At 44.6% G+C, this 17,207-nt stretch overlaps 2 protein-coding genes across 2 annotated transcripts in view; one reads left to right on the top strand and one right to left on the bottom strand.

Moving 5' to 3' along the window:
* Nucleotides 1–17,207, top strand: part of LOC147747172 (cytosolic carboxypeptidase 6-like) — a 1,837,485-nt gene that overhangs the window by 191,807 nt on the left and 1,628,471 nt on the right. The gene's annotated exons all lie outside the window — the stretch shown is intronic.
* Nucleotides 10,724–14,776, bottom strand: LOC147747176 (uncharacterized). Its single transcript, XM_086936180.1, has 2 exons — nucleotides 13,596–14,776; nucleotides 10,724–11,720 (listed from the first exon to the last, which is right to left on the bottom strand). The coding sequence occupies exons 1-2, from the start codon at nucleotides 14,466–14,468 to the stop codon at nucleotides 11,679–11,681; spliced, it is 915 nt and encodes a 304-aa protein (XP_086792306.1). The 5' UTR covers nucleotides 14,469–14,776; the 3' UTR covers nucleotides 10,724–11,678.

The following is a 17,207-nucleotide window of genomic DNA, read 5'->3' as shown; positions in this document are numbered from 1 at the left end:
CCAAATCGGTGGTTCCTGTGCAAAGTTACGTCGAGCTGAACTCCGCTCCGTGACGGTGCCATTGTCCCTCCGGACTTCGCCACTTCGCACGATCGGACTGCATAGTGCCCACCTGCCGCCCTCGTTGGTGGAGTGATTGTGTTCCTGCTTGTGCCTTCTACACCCTGGTCTTGCCTCCTTGGCCCCACCTGTGTTCCGGGTGCGGACCCGGACTTGTGGACACCTTGCCTTTGTTCTCTCGTACCCATCATGGCGGGCAGAGGTGATCCGGACAGTACATCGAACAAGGGTGGCCGGGGCAAGTCGCAAACGCAGCAGAATCGCATTGAGCGATATGTGAATCTCAAGTCGCCACCTACATCGGGGGCCGTTTCTAAAGGGGCCCCGTCGACGAGCCCGCCGGATGGATCGGACCCCACCCTCGTGGACATCATGGGTGCCATCACGAGCCTCCGGGCCGACATGCAGCAACAGCATGAGACCCTGAACCACAAAGTAGACTCTATGGCCGTTGATATTACCCTTATAAGGGCCGACTTGGGCAAGACCAACGAGCGTGTGAAGGCGCTCGACATCAAGACCTCCAGCCTAACCTCCGATGTTTCTGAGTTACAGACTGAGGTCCGCAACCTGCGGATGACCACTGATCTATTCTCAAGGCGGCTGGAGGACTTTGAGGGGCGAGCCAGGCGGCAGAACGTCCGCATAGTTGGTGTACCGGAGGGGTCCGAGAATGCCGCGGCGGACCTATTTGTGGAGGACATGGTTAAAACTCATTTGGCGCCCTCTGGACTGAGCAACTTTTTCTCAGTGGAACGTGCCCACCGGGTACCGGGTGGCCCGCCGAAAACGGGAGCGACGCCGCGACCGATTGTGGCGCGCCTCCTCAACTTCAGGGATCGTGATGCGATCCTTCAAGCTTCCTGATCGCATGGGCCACTCCACTACCAGAATGCGGAGGTGCACTTTTATCCTGACTTTACCAGGCTGATACAGCGCCAACGCTTGAGCTACGCGGGAGTGAAGAGGCGTCTCAGGGACTTGGGTCTCAAGTATTCAATGATGTTCCCCGCGAAACTCCGTGTTGAACATAAGGGACGTGCCCTTTTCTTTGACTATCCTGAAAATGTCAGTGAGTGGTTGGACACGGTTTCGCCGCATCGGGATGAACAGGAGGATGAAGTTGGGGGCGCCTCGGCGGAGCGGAACGGCGAGACTGAGCAAGGAGCTGATGCTATCCCAGCCTCGAATGACTGCCGGAATTGTGACTCCTTAATTAACGGTCTCTTCTTCATTTACATGGTGGGTGGCGGGACGTTTTCATGGAGATTCCTTACTCCTCTGGGTCTTTCGTAGAGTAGTTAATGGGGCGACAGGCACACTGCTGGTTGGGGGGGCTTTTTAGTCTGATGCAGGGGTGCAGGGTGGGGGGTATGCTGGGGAGAGTTATCTTGTTTGTTGGTGTTTTCTTTCTTTCCTTTGTGTGGCAATGGGTCATTTGTGCTCCTGAACTGTATTTGATGCGGGTGTCTAGTGGGATTGGGTGGGGCGGGCAGTGGGGGGATGGGGGGTAGAAAGTTACGAATTCTCAGTTGGAATGTTAACGGGTTGGGTGACCGAATTAAGAGAGGGGTGGTGATACAACTGATCAAACGTCACATGCCTGATGTTGTCCTCCTTCAAGAGACACACCTGGTGGGCAATGCTTGTAAAGCTTTGAATCGCAAAGGCTACAAAATGGTGGCACATTCGGGGTTCTCTTCCGGTTCCCGGGGGGCGGGTATCCTCGTGCGCGCGTCCCTTCCCCTAGAGATAGATGTCACCTTGATTGACGACAGAGGGCGTTACGCTGCCGTGGCTGGTAGATGGGAAGGGCGTTCCCTCACGTTGCTTTCTGTATACGTCCCCCCGGGGCTTCAATCCAGTACCTTTCAGGACCTTGGTGGTGCCATCTTGTCTATGCCGGCTGGCCGGTTAATAGTGGGGGGTGACTTTAACTCGGTTTGCTCGGGTCTGCTTGATCGCCAACCGCCCCGGGACCTACGTAACTCACAGATGTGGCTGTCCTCCTTTCTCGAGTCTATGGGCCTGGTAGATGGCTGGCGTCTGCTACACCCTACGCTCCGTCAATTTTCCTTTCTCTCGGGTGCACATGGGAGTCTTTCCCGCATCGATTATGTCCTCACATTGGCGTCGGACGTATTGGCCGTCTCCGAAGCCCGCTTCTTCTATTTCTATTTCTATTTAAAATTATTTGTACAGCGCACGTACACCAGCGGTTTCTTGGCGCAGGGCATTTCTGATTACTCCCCGTTATGGGTCTCTTTCGACTTCGGGGTGGTCTTGTCGGAGCGACCGGCCGCGGTCAATCCGTGGTATTTTCGTAACATCAAGACCCGCTCTCTCCTGGCCAAAGCCATTGATCTTTATTTTTCCGAAAACGTGGGCTCGGTTAGGTCGGCCGTTACGTTGTGGGAGGCCTTTAAGACGGTGCTCCGAGGTGAGGCCCAGGCGCTCATCGCTGAGGCCCGCCGTGCTAGAGATTCTGACCTGCTGTTTGGTGAGCAAGAGGTCCTGCGTCTCGAGTCCCAGTTGGGGCCCGAGCCGGACCCCTCTGTCTTGCATACCCTCTTGCTGAAACAAGCGGAGTACCACGATTTGGCCGCGAATGCCGCACTAACTCTGGCCAAGGAACAGCAGGGCCACGTGTATGATGTGGGCGATAAGGCTGGGAAGTTGCTGGCTTGGTTAGACAGGAGGGAGATGGCCAGTCGCGTGGTACCTGAACTCCTGGGAGACGACGGTGTGGTCCTTACGGACCCGAGTGCCATTGTCGACTCATTCGCTGGTTATTTTCGGGGAGTCTATGAGTCTGCTTTGGACTTTTCGGAGGCGGATTCGTCGGCTTTCCTTTCGGAGATTGACCTTCCCTGCCTTTCCGAGGACGAGAGAGCGGACTTGGATAGGGACATCACCGCTGACGAGATTGCTTTGGCGATCCGCTCCCTACGGACCGGAAAAGCCTCTGGGCCTAACGGCATACCGGTTGAACTGTATAAAATCCGCCCGGATGCGGTGTCTCTGCACTTGCGGAAAATGTTCCTGGAATCCTTTGAGAGGGGCTGTCTCCCCCTGGATCAGTGGCTGGCTACCATTGTGGTCATCAAAAGGAGGGTAAACCACGTGACGTCTGTCGATCGTACCGTCCCATCTCTCTCCTTAACGTGGAACCCAAGGTCCTCGCCAAGTTGCTCGCCAACCGGCTGATTGGTGTTATTAGCGACCTCGTACACCCTGACCAGTCGGGATTCATCCCCCACCGGAACACCGCTCTCAATCTACGTCGCCTTCACGGTGTTATGGCTAGAGCCCACACCCTCGAAGAGCCGGCTGTCCTCGCGTCCCTCGACGCCACGATGGCCTTCGATTCTCTCGAATGGCCATACCTCTGGGCAGTGCTGTCCAAACTTGGATTTGGGCCGGTCTTTGTGAGCTGGGTGAAGCTACTGTATGCGGATCCGATGGCTAATGTCACGGTCAACGGCCGCCTGTCGACGCCATTCCCCCTACATCGGGGTACTAGACAGGGCTGCCCCCTGTCGCCCCTTTTGTTCACCTTGGCCCTTGAACCGCTCGCAGCCCTACTGCGTGTGCATCCTGACTTACGCGGCATTACGTGGGCCCCTGGCTTTGAAGACAGGGTGTCCTTGTACGCCGATGATATCTTGCTTTATCTGACTTCCCCCTGCAGGTCCCTCATTGTGGCCTGTGATGTGATCAGACTTTTCGGGCGGTACTCTGGTCTGATTATAAACTGGGCCAAATCGTCCCTATATGTCCTTAAAGGAGATACTCCACGACTTCCCAGAGGCTGCAACATTCAGATTGCCACTCGCGGCTTCAAGTACTTGGGCATCTACATCTCTGGTAACCCCAAGTTGCGATACGACCACAACTTACTTCCTCCTCTCCAGCGTCTGCAGCGTGATGTAGACAGCTGGCGTAAGCTACCGCTCTCCCTACTTGGCCGTGCCGCTCTGTTTAAGATGATGTCCCTGCCCAGGTTCTTGTACGCCCTGCAAAACGCCCAGGACCCTGTCCCGGCGCGCTACTTTCGAGACCTTGAAGGCCTCCTTCGGACCCTCCTCTGGGATGGTCGTCCCCGCGTTGCCATCCACAAACTCACGCTTCCCTGGTACGATGGTGGCATTGCTCTCCCGGACGTGCGTCGATACTATTGGTCCTCTCAATTTGCTGCCCTCAACCACGGGTTCTATGGCCCTGTGGGTAGTCCTGGTTATGCCATGGATAGATGGCTGATGGGCGATGGTAACTATTATCGGGCCCTATACTCGAAGTCTTTCGACCGTCGGTTGACGGGCCCTACTTGGACGGCGGTCCACACTTGGCGGGCGGTCACTAAGGCACAGGGTTGGCAAGGCAGACTCACAAGGCTCACTCCCCTCTTTGATTCGGACATCCTGGGTAGACTATGGCACACCAAGGGGTTTGATAAGTGGGACCTCATCGGCATCAGCAGGGTTGAAGACATGCTCTCCAGAGGCTCAATTAAGACCTTCCCCCAGTTACAAACCGAATACCAGCTGGGCGCGACAGAGTTTTTCCGTTATGCTCAACTGAGACATGCGCTGCTCTCGGCCTCACCGCCGGACGGCGTCATTCCTGAGAGTTCCCCTCTGGAGGACAGGATACTGGATGGGCACATGCCGGACAGCGCGATCTCCCTTTCATATAAAAAATTGATTAACGTGCGCACAGCTCTCCTCCTTAGCTTGCGGGACCAGTGGGTGGCGGATGGCCTTGAACTTGATGAAGAAGATTGGCAGAGTGCGGTTTCCTCCCCTAAGGAGGTTGCGATTTCCTCCCGTCTTCGCCTCGTGCAATTTAAGATCCTGCACCGGGTGTATATGACAGGGCCTCGATTAATGCGCATGGGATTCTCGCATGACGGTCTCTGTCGTAGAGGCTGCGGAGCTCTCGCCACTTTCTTGCACATCCTTTGGGAATGCCCAGTGATAGCCTCCTACTGGAGGAGAGTGCACCGAGTCATGGAGGAGGTTACTGGCGTGGCTGCCCACGCGGAAGCTCGTAGATGCCTCCTGAACGTATGGGAGCCTTCTGACCACAGCGCTGCGCAGACTAGGTGGGTGACCCTTGGGAACATGGTGGCCAAGAGGGACATAGCTCAGAAGTGGGGTGCGTCCGCGGCCCCCCTGCTGGTACAGTGGAAAGCCAACATGGACTGGTGCATGTTCCGGGAGAAGACTGTCTATGTGGCAAGAGGGAGGCCTCAAACCTGGAATAAAATTTGGGGGGCATGGAATGAGTACAGGGGGGACGTGTGCTTGCCGCCTGAATCAGTCAGCCTGCATGAAAATGTGTCACCCTGACCTGTGGCGCCAACTGAGCTCTGAAGTACTGTATTCTCCTGTTCCTCCCCCCCCCCTCCTCCTTCCCATTCTGGAATCTTATCCTTATGTTCATTTCCCTGCCTTTCCTCCCCCACCCATCCCTGACGCCCAGCTTCACATTGCCTCTATTGCCATTTTCGCGCCCTCGGGCGCCCTTTTGTTGAACTTTCATCTTAATGTAAAAATAACCTTCGATGAGTATGTTTGAACCGTTTGGCACTATTTCTCTCCTGTTACCCCTGCTGCCTTGCCTCCGGGATGTCAGGCTGAATAGCTGTGTGCTCTGTTTTGAATAAAGGTTTTCAAAAACTTAAAAAAAAAAAAAAAAAAGAGAGCAAACAATAAATATAGGCCCAATCATTACTATATTTTACAGCTATCCAGACGGACAGGTGTTTTTAATATATAGTTGCTTAAATATACACAAAGTTCCCAGCAAGAAACAAGTAAAGTGGGACACAAGCCTGTATCCAACTTAGTGGGAAGGGCGTACTACATGAAACAAAAAGGCTCAGGCAGAGTAAATTGTTTGTATGAGACACATGTTGGTTGGACAAACAAATTATAGTGGATACACCATTACACATAATTAGTATTAAATAAAGAGGTGTATATGGCGTACAACAAGTTGACGGCATTTCGATCCTTAAAAAACATATAGGATCATCATCAGGACATTGACAATGGCATGCCTGTATACATTTTGCCTAGATCCAGGTCAGAGTGACTTGGAGGAGGTTTGTGTCAGGCAAAGACTGAGAAGAAGTCCAGGCCAAGTACAAGGAGAGTAAAGGATGCAGACAGCCGCAGCCATGGTCTGTGTAATTAGTTGCTGAGTCAGAGTCGACCTAATAAAAAAGCTGTAACAGCTTAAAGGAGGCGTTTGAAATGTTCGCACTGCGGAGCGGTCTCGAAATCAGAGTGGACTATTGCAGTGGGTTGCTGTATATCAGGGCAAGCCAGTAACCTGTGAGCCGCGTCTGCGGTCTCTAATGACAAGGAATGGGGTTGAGGCCAATATGTGAACAACCTCTGTTACAGCGTGTCTTGCCTGTCGGGATCGGGGATATGCAGGTTGGATGAAGGAGAACTGTCTGAAATTAAACTCCGGGAAAACTGTGGTACTGATTTTTGGGAACAAAACCTCCTTCTGGAACACATCTTGGTGGCCCCAGGAGTTGAGGGAACTACCTAAGCCAGTTCTGCAGGCTAAAAATATGGGAGTCATCTTTGACACCAAGTTATGCTTCAGTGCTCAGATTAATGCAGTGACCTCTGGGGCTATTTTTAGTTAAGGATTCTAAAAAAAGACTCCCTTTTATTCCACAGATTTCCAGAAGATCATAATGTTGGCCCTCATTGGGTCGAAGCTAGACTACTGCAATGCACTTTATCTCGGTACCTCGAAATACCTGATAAAAAAATTGTAGTCTCTTCAAAATGTGGTGGCCAGAACACTCTTGAACATCCCCAAATTTAAACCGGTGTTGCATTTATTGCATGGCCTTTACTGGCTACCAGTAGATAGGAGAATTTCTTTAAAAACATTGTGCTTAATGCACAAGGCGCTTCACGGAACTGGCCCCCTCTATTTCCAAGAGCTATTCACATGGTATACACTCACTAGAACACTTACATCTAGCAAGGAGCATAAGGTTCATTTTCCCGGAATTAATTGAGAAAAAGTGAGCAGGAGGACACTGACATTCCAGGGGTAAGTTATAGAATTCCCTTCCTCTGGCCCTCTGCTCCGAACTCAGCCTGCAGCTGTTTAGAAAGCAGCTAAAGACCTGGTTGTTTCCGCCTGCTTAGAGCAAGTGTTTGTTGACTTATTTTTTGGCCTTCGTCCCTTTTCCGTCCTTGATCCACCTAGCACTAAGACACCTTCGGGTATTGCGCACTTTACAAAACGATTTCATTCAAGTAAGGATCAGTGTTTTAAATAGTTTTTTCTGTAGGCGGATCTGTAGCATTCGAGTGTTGATAATTCTTATGAATGGACTGACATGTACAACTCTAGTGATTTTTTAATCATTGTGTGTGGTGATTTGGTTGTTGGCAGAGTAGTCGTAGAAAGTGGAGTTTGAATGAGTTAACAGGCTCAGGCAGTGGGGCCAGTTACACATCGAAATCAAGGTGGGGGTGATTGTTGAGCCTTAAGGAGCATTTATTCGGTTGGTGAACGGTGGAGTGCATAAAGCTTGAAGCCTAAATATGTGCAGCCTTTCTGTTAGGTAGCTAATGATCCAATTAAGAATGATACCTTGGATTAATGTGTCACTCAGCATCTGAAACTATAGTTGATGGGTAATAATACTGTCTATTGTGTTCTTGTGGTCATCCCAAATGATGATTAGTACTACATCATTGTCAGAAAACCGACTGGTATTGACAGGTAAGCCTATCTGAGTTAGTGCAATTGTTGAAAGGGACACACATTTACCATGAAGCATAGTGTGAGGTGTAAAGCCTACAAATGGAGGGATAAGAGATGTCTATTTAACATTTTTGAGGTGGGAAGAGATTCAGACATTTTTAAAATTATGAATAAAGAACCCTAGAGCAAGGAAACAGCTGACACTACAGAATGTGGGGGTTTTGAAAACCTGAAAGATATTCAGGAGCTATTGCAGTAAAAAGTGCTTCAAGGGGCAGGAAAGGATAGGGATCTAGTCTGTATGGCAGTATTTGACTGATGGGCTAAGTGAATTACTGATGGTGGAGCATTTGCCTCCTTACCCAGCTAGTGCCCATTTGTGATGTTAAGCAGCCTACCATAGCTGGATCTGGAGCTGCAGGCACATTATCGGACCCATTGTGCATTTCAAGTAAAATTCTAACCGCAAGTACTTTTATATGCTTAACTGATACAGTTGACCTTTCTCCCTGTAGTCTCCTTTGTGGTCCCTCTTTTCTGTGTGTTGGTCTAGTTTATGCTGTCTTGTTTGTACCTCATACTCCTGCGTGTCACGTCGTTACGCGGTGCGTTCCACAAAGGCCGCACTTCCATTTTCGGCCTCGTCAGTATTCAGGCACTTCATCCATTTCCTGTCTTCATCGCGTACTCCTTCTACTGTGACGTCGTATGCTCCATGTTGCCTCCACCTGCTCCATGGCTCGACTGTATTCATGATTACAAATTCGGAGGATTTAACGCACACATTCATTTTTACTTCGCTGAAGTGCACAGCTTCCATCTACATTGGTACTGTAAACAACTTCAAGTAATTCGCTGATGCGCACAGCTACTATACTTTGCGGATGTGCAAAGCTGTTTAAACTTCAATACTGCTCATCTTCATGCATATTTCGCTGATGTCCACAGCTTTATTTTATTTAGTGTGCAAAGCGGCATGTGCAATTCACTGATGCACACAGTTGTATATTTAATTATTTATTATATCGTTGACACACTCAGCTACAGTTTATCTTCGCTGATGTGCCCAGCTTTCTTTTACTTAGCTGATGCATACGTATTTTCTAAATTGGTTCACCCTCAGAGTTTTTGCTGTTATCTTTCAATCTAGTGTTCTGCTAATTCAGAGTGTGTGTAGCTGTTTTTGTTGCTTGTTCTGACACATTCAAGCTTCCTTTAGTTTTCCAACGCTGGTGTCCACGGATCTATGACTGATTACGATATGAGCGCACTGTGATACTTTGTTCATCCACAATTCTTTTTTTCGTTCTTCACTCTATTAAGTTTTCACATAGTTTTACACTTGTTTACTGTTTGCCACCTTGCAGTCTGTAAACCCTCCTCCTTCATTTCTATAAGCTCCAGGCGATCCACTAGTTTGTTGGAAAAATTAGTATGACGCTTTTGAAACTTACTTAGGGGCTATTGGAGCCTCAAGATTTTGCCCAGATAGGAAAAAATTCCTCTTATTACATTCTTTGGGTTTTGAAGTTCGTGCCATTTTCAAGCATTTGCCTAACATTGAAGATTCTGATGAGGAGCAACTGGACGATTACACACATTGTATTAAAAAATTGGAAAAGCGGTTTGATGTCAAACCCAGCATAGTGGTCTTAAGGCACACATTTCTCATGAGAAAACAAATGTCTGGGGAAAGTGTTGACGCTTATGTTTCTGCGTTAAGGAGAATAGTTGCTGATTGTCGTTTCGAAAACTTCACAGATCAGTTAGTTAGAGACCAATTAATTTGTCATTGCTCGAATAAGTCTAGTCAGCAAAAACTGTTGTCATTAACTAACCTGTCACTTGAAGAAACGATTTGCATTGCTAAAAGCATTGAAATGTCTCAAATATCTGTGAAGGAGTTGTAAAAAAAGAAAACTGAAAATGTAAATGTTGTTAAACAGAAATTCAAAGTCTCCGGAAATGTTCAAAGTAAAGAGAACTCTCAATCAGACATGTTCTTTAAACAATCTAATATTTGTTTTAGAAGCGGTAATTTGACACATTTTAGGAGTGCTAAACCTTGCCCTGCCAAAACATGTCACTTGCAATCTTTGCAACAAAGTAGGTCATTTTGCAAAAATATGTCAGAGTCATGTAAAAGTGAAAAATAGGAAATCTTATGTTGTGCCATTCTAGCTGAAGAAATTCCTGAAAGTTGGATAAATTACAAGAAGATTTGCAATACATTGTATCAGTGGTATGCGAAAAGGTTGTTTTTTGGAAAAAATGGGGCCCCTGCCTATTTGGATGAACCCTAGCAAGGTGAAAACGTTTTTTTGAAAAGGAAAGTGCACACCAGGTTTCGTGTATTATTAGTCTGAGAGTAATTTAGACATGTGTATTAACAGTAAGAAATTCTTCAACCATATAGTTTTGATAGATGTCGTTTATTTTATTTGATTTTAGAGTATTTTTGGTTTCTTTTTCTTCCTTATCTTTTTTTGCTCATATATATTCTTTTTTGTTTATCAGATACATTAACATATACAAAACATTTGTCATATAAATAGTTGCTTATTTAAAATAACCACACAATCATTGTAAGAGACTTAATGTGACTGCAGAAATTATTCCTTCAACGCGTTTCGGCTGTCGCCTTCCTCAGGAAATCTGCCTTGTTCTGTACTATAGTTAGCGTGGCTAAAAAATGATGAAAAAAATAGACTTTAATATCTCTCTTATTTACAGATATATATACACATGTCTAATAGCTTACTTCATTCTATTTTACCTTTACACAATGTTATGTTTTTTATCTCAGTTACGCAAACTCCCAAGTTCGCTGTGGGTCTTCTAAAGCTAGATGCTATCCTGTATACACTTATCTACTTTCTTTTATTTACACTCTCTGTACATTATTTTACTTCTTGTCATCTACACTATGTACATGGTCTCCCTATTTTACATTTGCTAATTCTTGGAATCTTGTACAATATTGTATATTGCTTGCAGATGGCAGCCACAGTGTTACACTTCGAAATTCACATGGCTTATGAGACCTAATGATGGGAATAGCCAATAGTAAGGCTTTAGTGAGTTAAGTGGGACGCAATCCCATACGGACTTTAGATATAACAAGCTATTGGTATCTGTTAATACCTTGATATTGAAGGTAACCGGCTTCCACTCTGTGCGTGTCGTTTACTTTTATGTGGAGGCCAATGGTCCAATTCTGTGTACCTAAATGGAACCAGGATAGGCTTTATACTTTTGACTGTTACAGCGCTTGGCAGTATTATATACTTTGTGCTTACAGGATTACCTAATCTATTGCTTATGAAAGGCAGGATATCTTTAGCTGTCAGTCATGTATGCAGCGCTGCCCGAGTTGAATTCTTGGTGTATCCTTAATTTAGCGGCGGTGGTTAAAATCTCCTACTATATGAGACACAAACAGATAGATTTTGATTATGTCCTACTTCCAGTCTATTACTGGGTGTTTTATAGGCGGGACTGGTATAATGTACCTTCAGGTTGTCCAAAGATTTCACCATCATTATTTTCTCTTTCTATTTCATGGATTTACTTGCCAGTTTGGATCGTTTTAAGCCTATGTGGGAGATATAAGGGGAGGGGAAACACTTAGTGTCTGTTTTTATCCATTTGGAGAGATTTTCGGCTTTTTCATGATACCAAAAGCGCTTACCTAGTGCTGTATTGCGGAGTCTCCTGTGCGCTGCCGCGTATTTTAGTGGAAAGATAACTACTCCGGGTGCTCTGGCTCTGGGTGCTTCTTGCTCGCTGATCTAGTTTTAAAACTAGCCGAGAAGACAAGGGTGTATGTTTAGCGCATAAGCATTATAGACATGAAAGGTAACAAAAGATTAACGTGCGCGCCTCTGTCTGCCCGGGATAGCGAAACATACCTGATATGCGTGCATGTTACCTTTAATGTGCGTCGTCCTCGTGGTCTCTCGACAGTCACTCTCGCAACTATCCTTCCGATGGGGCATTTAAATAGCTAAATGTTTGGCGCCATGGGTCAGAGAGAGCGGCGTAATCTCGCGAGAATACCGGCGGTAGCAGTGTTACACTTCCTGGTTGGATAGGAGGTGTTTGTAAATGGCGCCGCCATCTTATCCTAGTATTTAAAGTTATGGATAATATGCATAACTTACTGCCACGATTCTTCTAAGAATGAATGGTGTATTTTGAATATCGGCCTCGAGGTGACAGTGTGGGAAAGGCGATTGATTTCCTAAGTTGTTTCCTTTCCGGATCCCAACCCATTCTTATTGTTATGCGGGTGATGTACGTTAAACAATAAGATATAAATAAAGTTCAGCTGCTGCCATCTGCATACAATGTTGATAACTTCACAGGTACATATAGGTCTGAGCGCTAGTTTTTTAGTTCTAAATTTAAAGCATGGCATCTATTATGTGTAGTTACTATTAGTTCCCCATCTCCTTATCATCAGCTGTTGTTATCTATCAAATGGTTCACAAATAACCGCTAGACAGTGTGATATATTTTGACTTCAACTACTGTCATCTGCATACAGTGTTAATAAAGCATCAGATACATACACAACTGAAAGGTAGTTTTTTAGATCTGAATACAAATATGGCACAAATTATAGATAATTGCTATTGGTTCCCCATCTCCTTGTTACAGACTATTATCGTCCTTCCAGTAATTCACAGGTATTATAAGATAGCTTGTTCCCATGGGATTTCCGCGTTAAGTCCGGTAATGGCTGTCCCCAAAACATATATCCAATAAACTTCCCTCATTTTTCGTATTTTCTCTTGTTCATAACCTGCTTTTGGATGTATTTTCTCTAGGATGTACCATTTTATGTCTTCAGGTGTATGTCCTTCTTTTAGGAAATGGCTAACCATAGGTGCAGTCTCTTTTCTTGTTTTTATGGCTGACCTGTGCTCAGTCAATCGGACATTAAATGCCCTTCCTGTTTGTCCTACGTAGCCTTCCCCACAGGGGCAAATGATTAGATAGACTACGTTAGTGCTTCTGCAGTTATTGTGATCTGTCGGTTCAATTGTTTGTTTGTTGAAAATCAGACTTGTACCTTCTATGGCTGTCGCGCAGGATTTACAAGTGGAACATTTATAGTTACCGACTACAGGGCTTAGATTTGTGAGGGATTGCTGTCTAGGTCCACTTTTATTTGCCATTCTTGATCTTACTATATGGTCCTTTAAGGTCTTATTTCTTTTATACGCAAATATGGGTTTGGGTAGTCTGTCTTGTTTGGGGATGTTTGTATTTAGTATGTGCCAATTGGCACTTACTGTTTGCCTAATCTTTTCGTTGACGCTGGAATGTTTGGTAACAAACACCAGCTGGGGGCTATTTTTCTCAGTTTTTGGTTGTAACAATACTTGTCTATCAAAGAAACGTGCTCTCTTAAAAGAATCTCTTATTAGCTTTCTGGGATACCCTCTGGCAAGAAATTTTTCCTTCATAGATATGGCTCTGATGTCATAGTCCTGTATTCGTGTGCAGTTGCGTCTTAACCTTAGGAATTCCCCAAATGGGACGCTATTCTTTTGGATTGTGGGATGGAAACTATCATAGTGGAGTAGCGTATTTTTGGAAGTGGGCTTGACAAACAGGTCTACTATTAGTGATTGATCTTGATGCTTTATCTCCACATCTAGGTAGGTTACTTTTTCTCTGCTGGTGTGACTTGTGAATTTGATATTTTCATCACATAAATTTATCCATTGTAGATATTCTTCTAGGGTATCTTCGTTATCCAGCCAGATGAAGAACACGTCGTCTATATACCTGGCCCAATTGCATACGGACTCAAAAAACGGTGTTACCTCATTAAAGACAAATTGTGCCTCAAAATGTGCCATGTAAATATTGGCAATTGTCGGGGCGCAAGACGCCCCCATGCTGACTCCTTGTTGCTGTTTGAATAGTTGACCGTTGAATTCGAACACATTATCATTAAGTACAATGTTAAGGCATTCTAGTATAAAGACACTAGGGCACTGTACTTGGTACTTCTGTATGAACCAGTGTGTAGCTGTCAATGCTCCAGCTATAGGTATATTGCTGTATAAGGCTACAATATCCATTGTTACCAAAATGTTAGCCGTGTTACAGAATGGTACGTGTTCTACAAGATTGATGATTTGTTTCGTGTCTTTCACATGTCCTGGGATGTTTGCTACATGTGGGCACAGAATGGTATCTATATATTTAGCCAGGGGTTCGGTTGCCGAGCCTATCGTTGTCACGATAGGTCTTAAGGGTGGGTCTCTTATGTCTTTATGCACCTTGGGAATGCCATAGATGCTCGCTAGCCTTGGTTTTTCCACATTGAGGTATTGACATTCTTTGTCACATATTTCCCCTTTCCTTAGGGTCTGTTGGGTTACTCTTTTGATTTTTTTCTTGGTCTCACCCGTGGGGTCTCTAGTGATAGGTGTGTAGTATTGTTGATCACTTAACATTTGTTCCATTTTTGCAATGTATCGTGATGTTTCATAGACAACAATTCCTCCCCCTTTATCACATGCTTTCACAGTAATGTTCTGGTCTTTTTTGATCATATTCATAGCTTGGTATTGATTGTGAGTGAGATTAAATTGTGGTCTGGGGGCATATTTGGCGATATCTGTGAACTTATCGTTCATGATCTGCTCAAAAATAGCTACTTGGGGAGGCACTTGTTCCAGGGTAGGGGTGAAAATGGACTTAGGTTTGAGACCTGACAAATTGGATGGTTCTAAGTCTAGATCTTTGTTCAAGAAGAAAAATTTTAGTCTGATTTTTCTCAAAAATGTTTGTAGGTCTCTGAGTAGGTCAAATTTATTCAGTCCTGAATGGGGCGCAAAGGAGAGACCTTTAGAGAGTACTGCAATGACATTGGAAGGAAGAGCTTGGGATGTAAGATTAAAGATGGGTAATTGATCTAATTTCTCCAATACCTGTTGTTCCTTGTTTCCAAACATAACATTGTGTAAAGGTAAAATAGAATGAAGTAAGCTATTAGACATGTGTATATATATCTGTAAATAAGAGAGATATTAAAGTCTATTTTTTTCATCATTTTTTAGCCACGCTAACTATAGTACAGAACAAGGCAGATTTCCTGAGGAAGGCGACAGCCGAAACGCGTTGAAGGAATAATTTCTGCAGTCACATTAAGTCTCTTACAATGATTGTGTGGTTATTTTAAATAAGCAACTATTTATATGACAAATGTTTTGTATGTTTTGTATATGTTAATGTATCTGATAAACAAAAAAGAATATATATGAGCAAAAAAAGATAAGGAAGAAAAAGAAACCAAAAATACTCTAAAATCAAATAAAATAAACAACATCTATCAAAACTATATGGTTGAAGAATTTCTTACTGTTAATACACATGTCTAAATTACTCTCAGACTAATAATACACGAAACCTGGTGTGCACTTTCCTTTTCAAAAAAATGCGAAAAGGTTGTTACATCTGGTGATCCTTCCTCCTGTTTATATCCCTATGCTGATATTTTGATTGGTAACAAATCAGTGAAGCTTCTTGTTGAATCAGGAGCACATATTACCATGTTACCGCAAGAACTTTTTAACGAGTTGTGGCCGGGTAGGATACTGGAGCCTCCTGACCGTGCGCACGTTGTTTACGAAAGTCGTCGCGTAGATCTGGCTGTTTTTTTTTAAGATGTTTTAATTTTCAAGGGGAGGAAGATTGTTGGGAATGTGTATGTAGCAGTTAAAGGGTTATGTATACTAGGCTGGTTTCATCAGGGTCTTTTAGAATGATTTTAAAGCCTGGTACCAGTGAACAGGTGTCTGTTGTTGCTGTGGACATCTCTCCCGATAATTCCTCCTTAGTCTCTAATCTGCGTTATACATTTCCTAAAGTCTTTTCTGATGAGATTGAGTGCATCCAAGGGTTTCAACACAGGATCAAAGTTAAGGAGGGGTCCTCTCCAGTGAAGCATCAGTTACGCACTGTTCCTTTTTCTGTCAAAGGTGATTTAGATAAAGAATTAACTAGATTATGCAATTCTGGAATCATCAAACCTATTGCATCATCTCTATGGTTGTCTCCACTTGTTGTTGCTCGTAAGAAATGGAGATCTGAGAGCCTGTGTGGACTTGCATCACCTTAATGGAGCAAAAGTAAAAACTCCTTTGATACTGCGAATTCCATTGTCACATTATATGTATTCTAGCGTCGCCTCCAGAGTTATTGATTTTCATAAATATTATGAACTGTAAAGAAATTGTCTTACCCCACACAACCTATTGTTACATATGATATATATGCCCAGGTTCTGAGGGGAAACTGGGTTACCCCTTTGCTTTGTTTATTGGGATCCTAGTTCTAGACATTATACAGCTTTTGTCTCACCAATGGGTACTTTTCAATTTTGCAGAATGCTGTTCGCGCTTGCTTTGGCTGCTTCTGTTTTCCATAGAATTGTGTATCAGTTATTCAGAGGTGTGGATTGTGTTGTTGTCTTTCAAGACAATATGTTAGTCTATGTTAAATCCAAGGCTGAACACTTGGCAATATTAGAACATGTTCTGTCTACCTTACAAGATAAAGGCATTGTTCTGAAGTTGAACAAGTGTGAATTTGTGAAAAACAGAGTTGAATACTTGGGTCGTGTCATTTCTGGTCGAGGCATTGAACCCAGACATGGTCTTGTTAATGCCATAATTGAGGTCCAGGTGCCTAAGGACAAGTCTACACGTAAGTCATTCATAGGGGTATACAAATGTAATTCCCATTTTGTTCCTGAGTATGCTTCTCACATTACACCTTTAACCAATTTACTCCGAAATATTTTTGTTTTTTTGTGGGGTATGCCATGTTCCAATGCTTTTGAGTGAATTAAAAAACAGTTAGCTGTCTCCAGAATTTTGAAACCATTTGATCCCAGTTTAGCATGTTGCATTACGGTTGATGCGTGTGGATACTGTTTGGGGCTGTACGTACGCAACAGCATGGGACAGTTGAACACACTGTCTGTTATGCATCTAGAGTTTTGCGGGATGTTGAAATGCAATATTCTACTATTGAAAAATAACTTTTGGTATGTTGGTGGTCTATTAAAAAATGTGAACCATATCTTTGGGGGACACAATTTACTGTCAAAACTGACCACAAACCGCTTGCAGCTATTTTGTCTGGTGAAAAAATTAAGGAACAAACTCCTAGAATTTCGTGATTAGACTCCAAGTTGTTGCAATATAATCTTGCCATTTTTCATATCAAAGGAGGCATGAATGTACGTACAGATTTTTTTGTCTTGTTTTCCCATTTCAGATGATGATCCAGGTGATGGAGATGACACAGATGAGAATTATTTTATTGCCTCGTTAGATTTTGAAGGATTGTGTGTGGTTACTGAATGAGAA

Source organism: Lissotriton vulgaris, chromosome 1_1 (assembly GCF_964263255.1).
Source record: "Lissotriton vulgaris chromosome 1_1, aLisVul1.2, whole genome shotgun sequence".
Classification (NCBI taxonomy): Eukaryota; Metazoa; Chordata; class Amphibia; order Caudata; family Salamandridae; genus Lissotriton; species Lissotriton vulgaris.
Note: the sequence above shows the minus strand (reverse complement) of the source record. Positions and strands in the feature narration are given on the sequence as shown.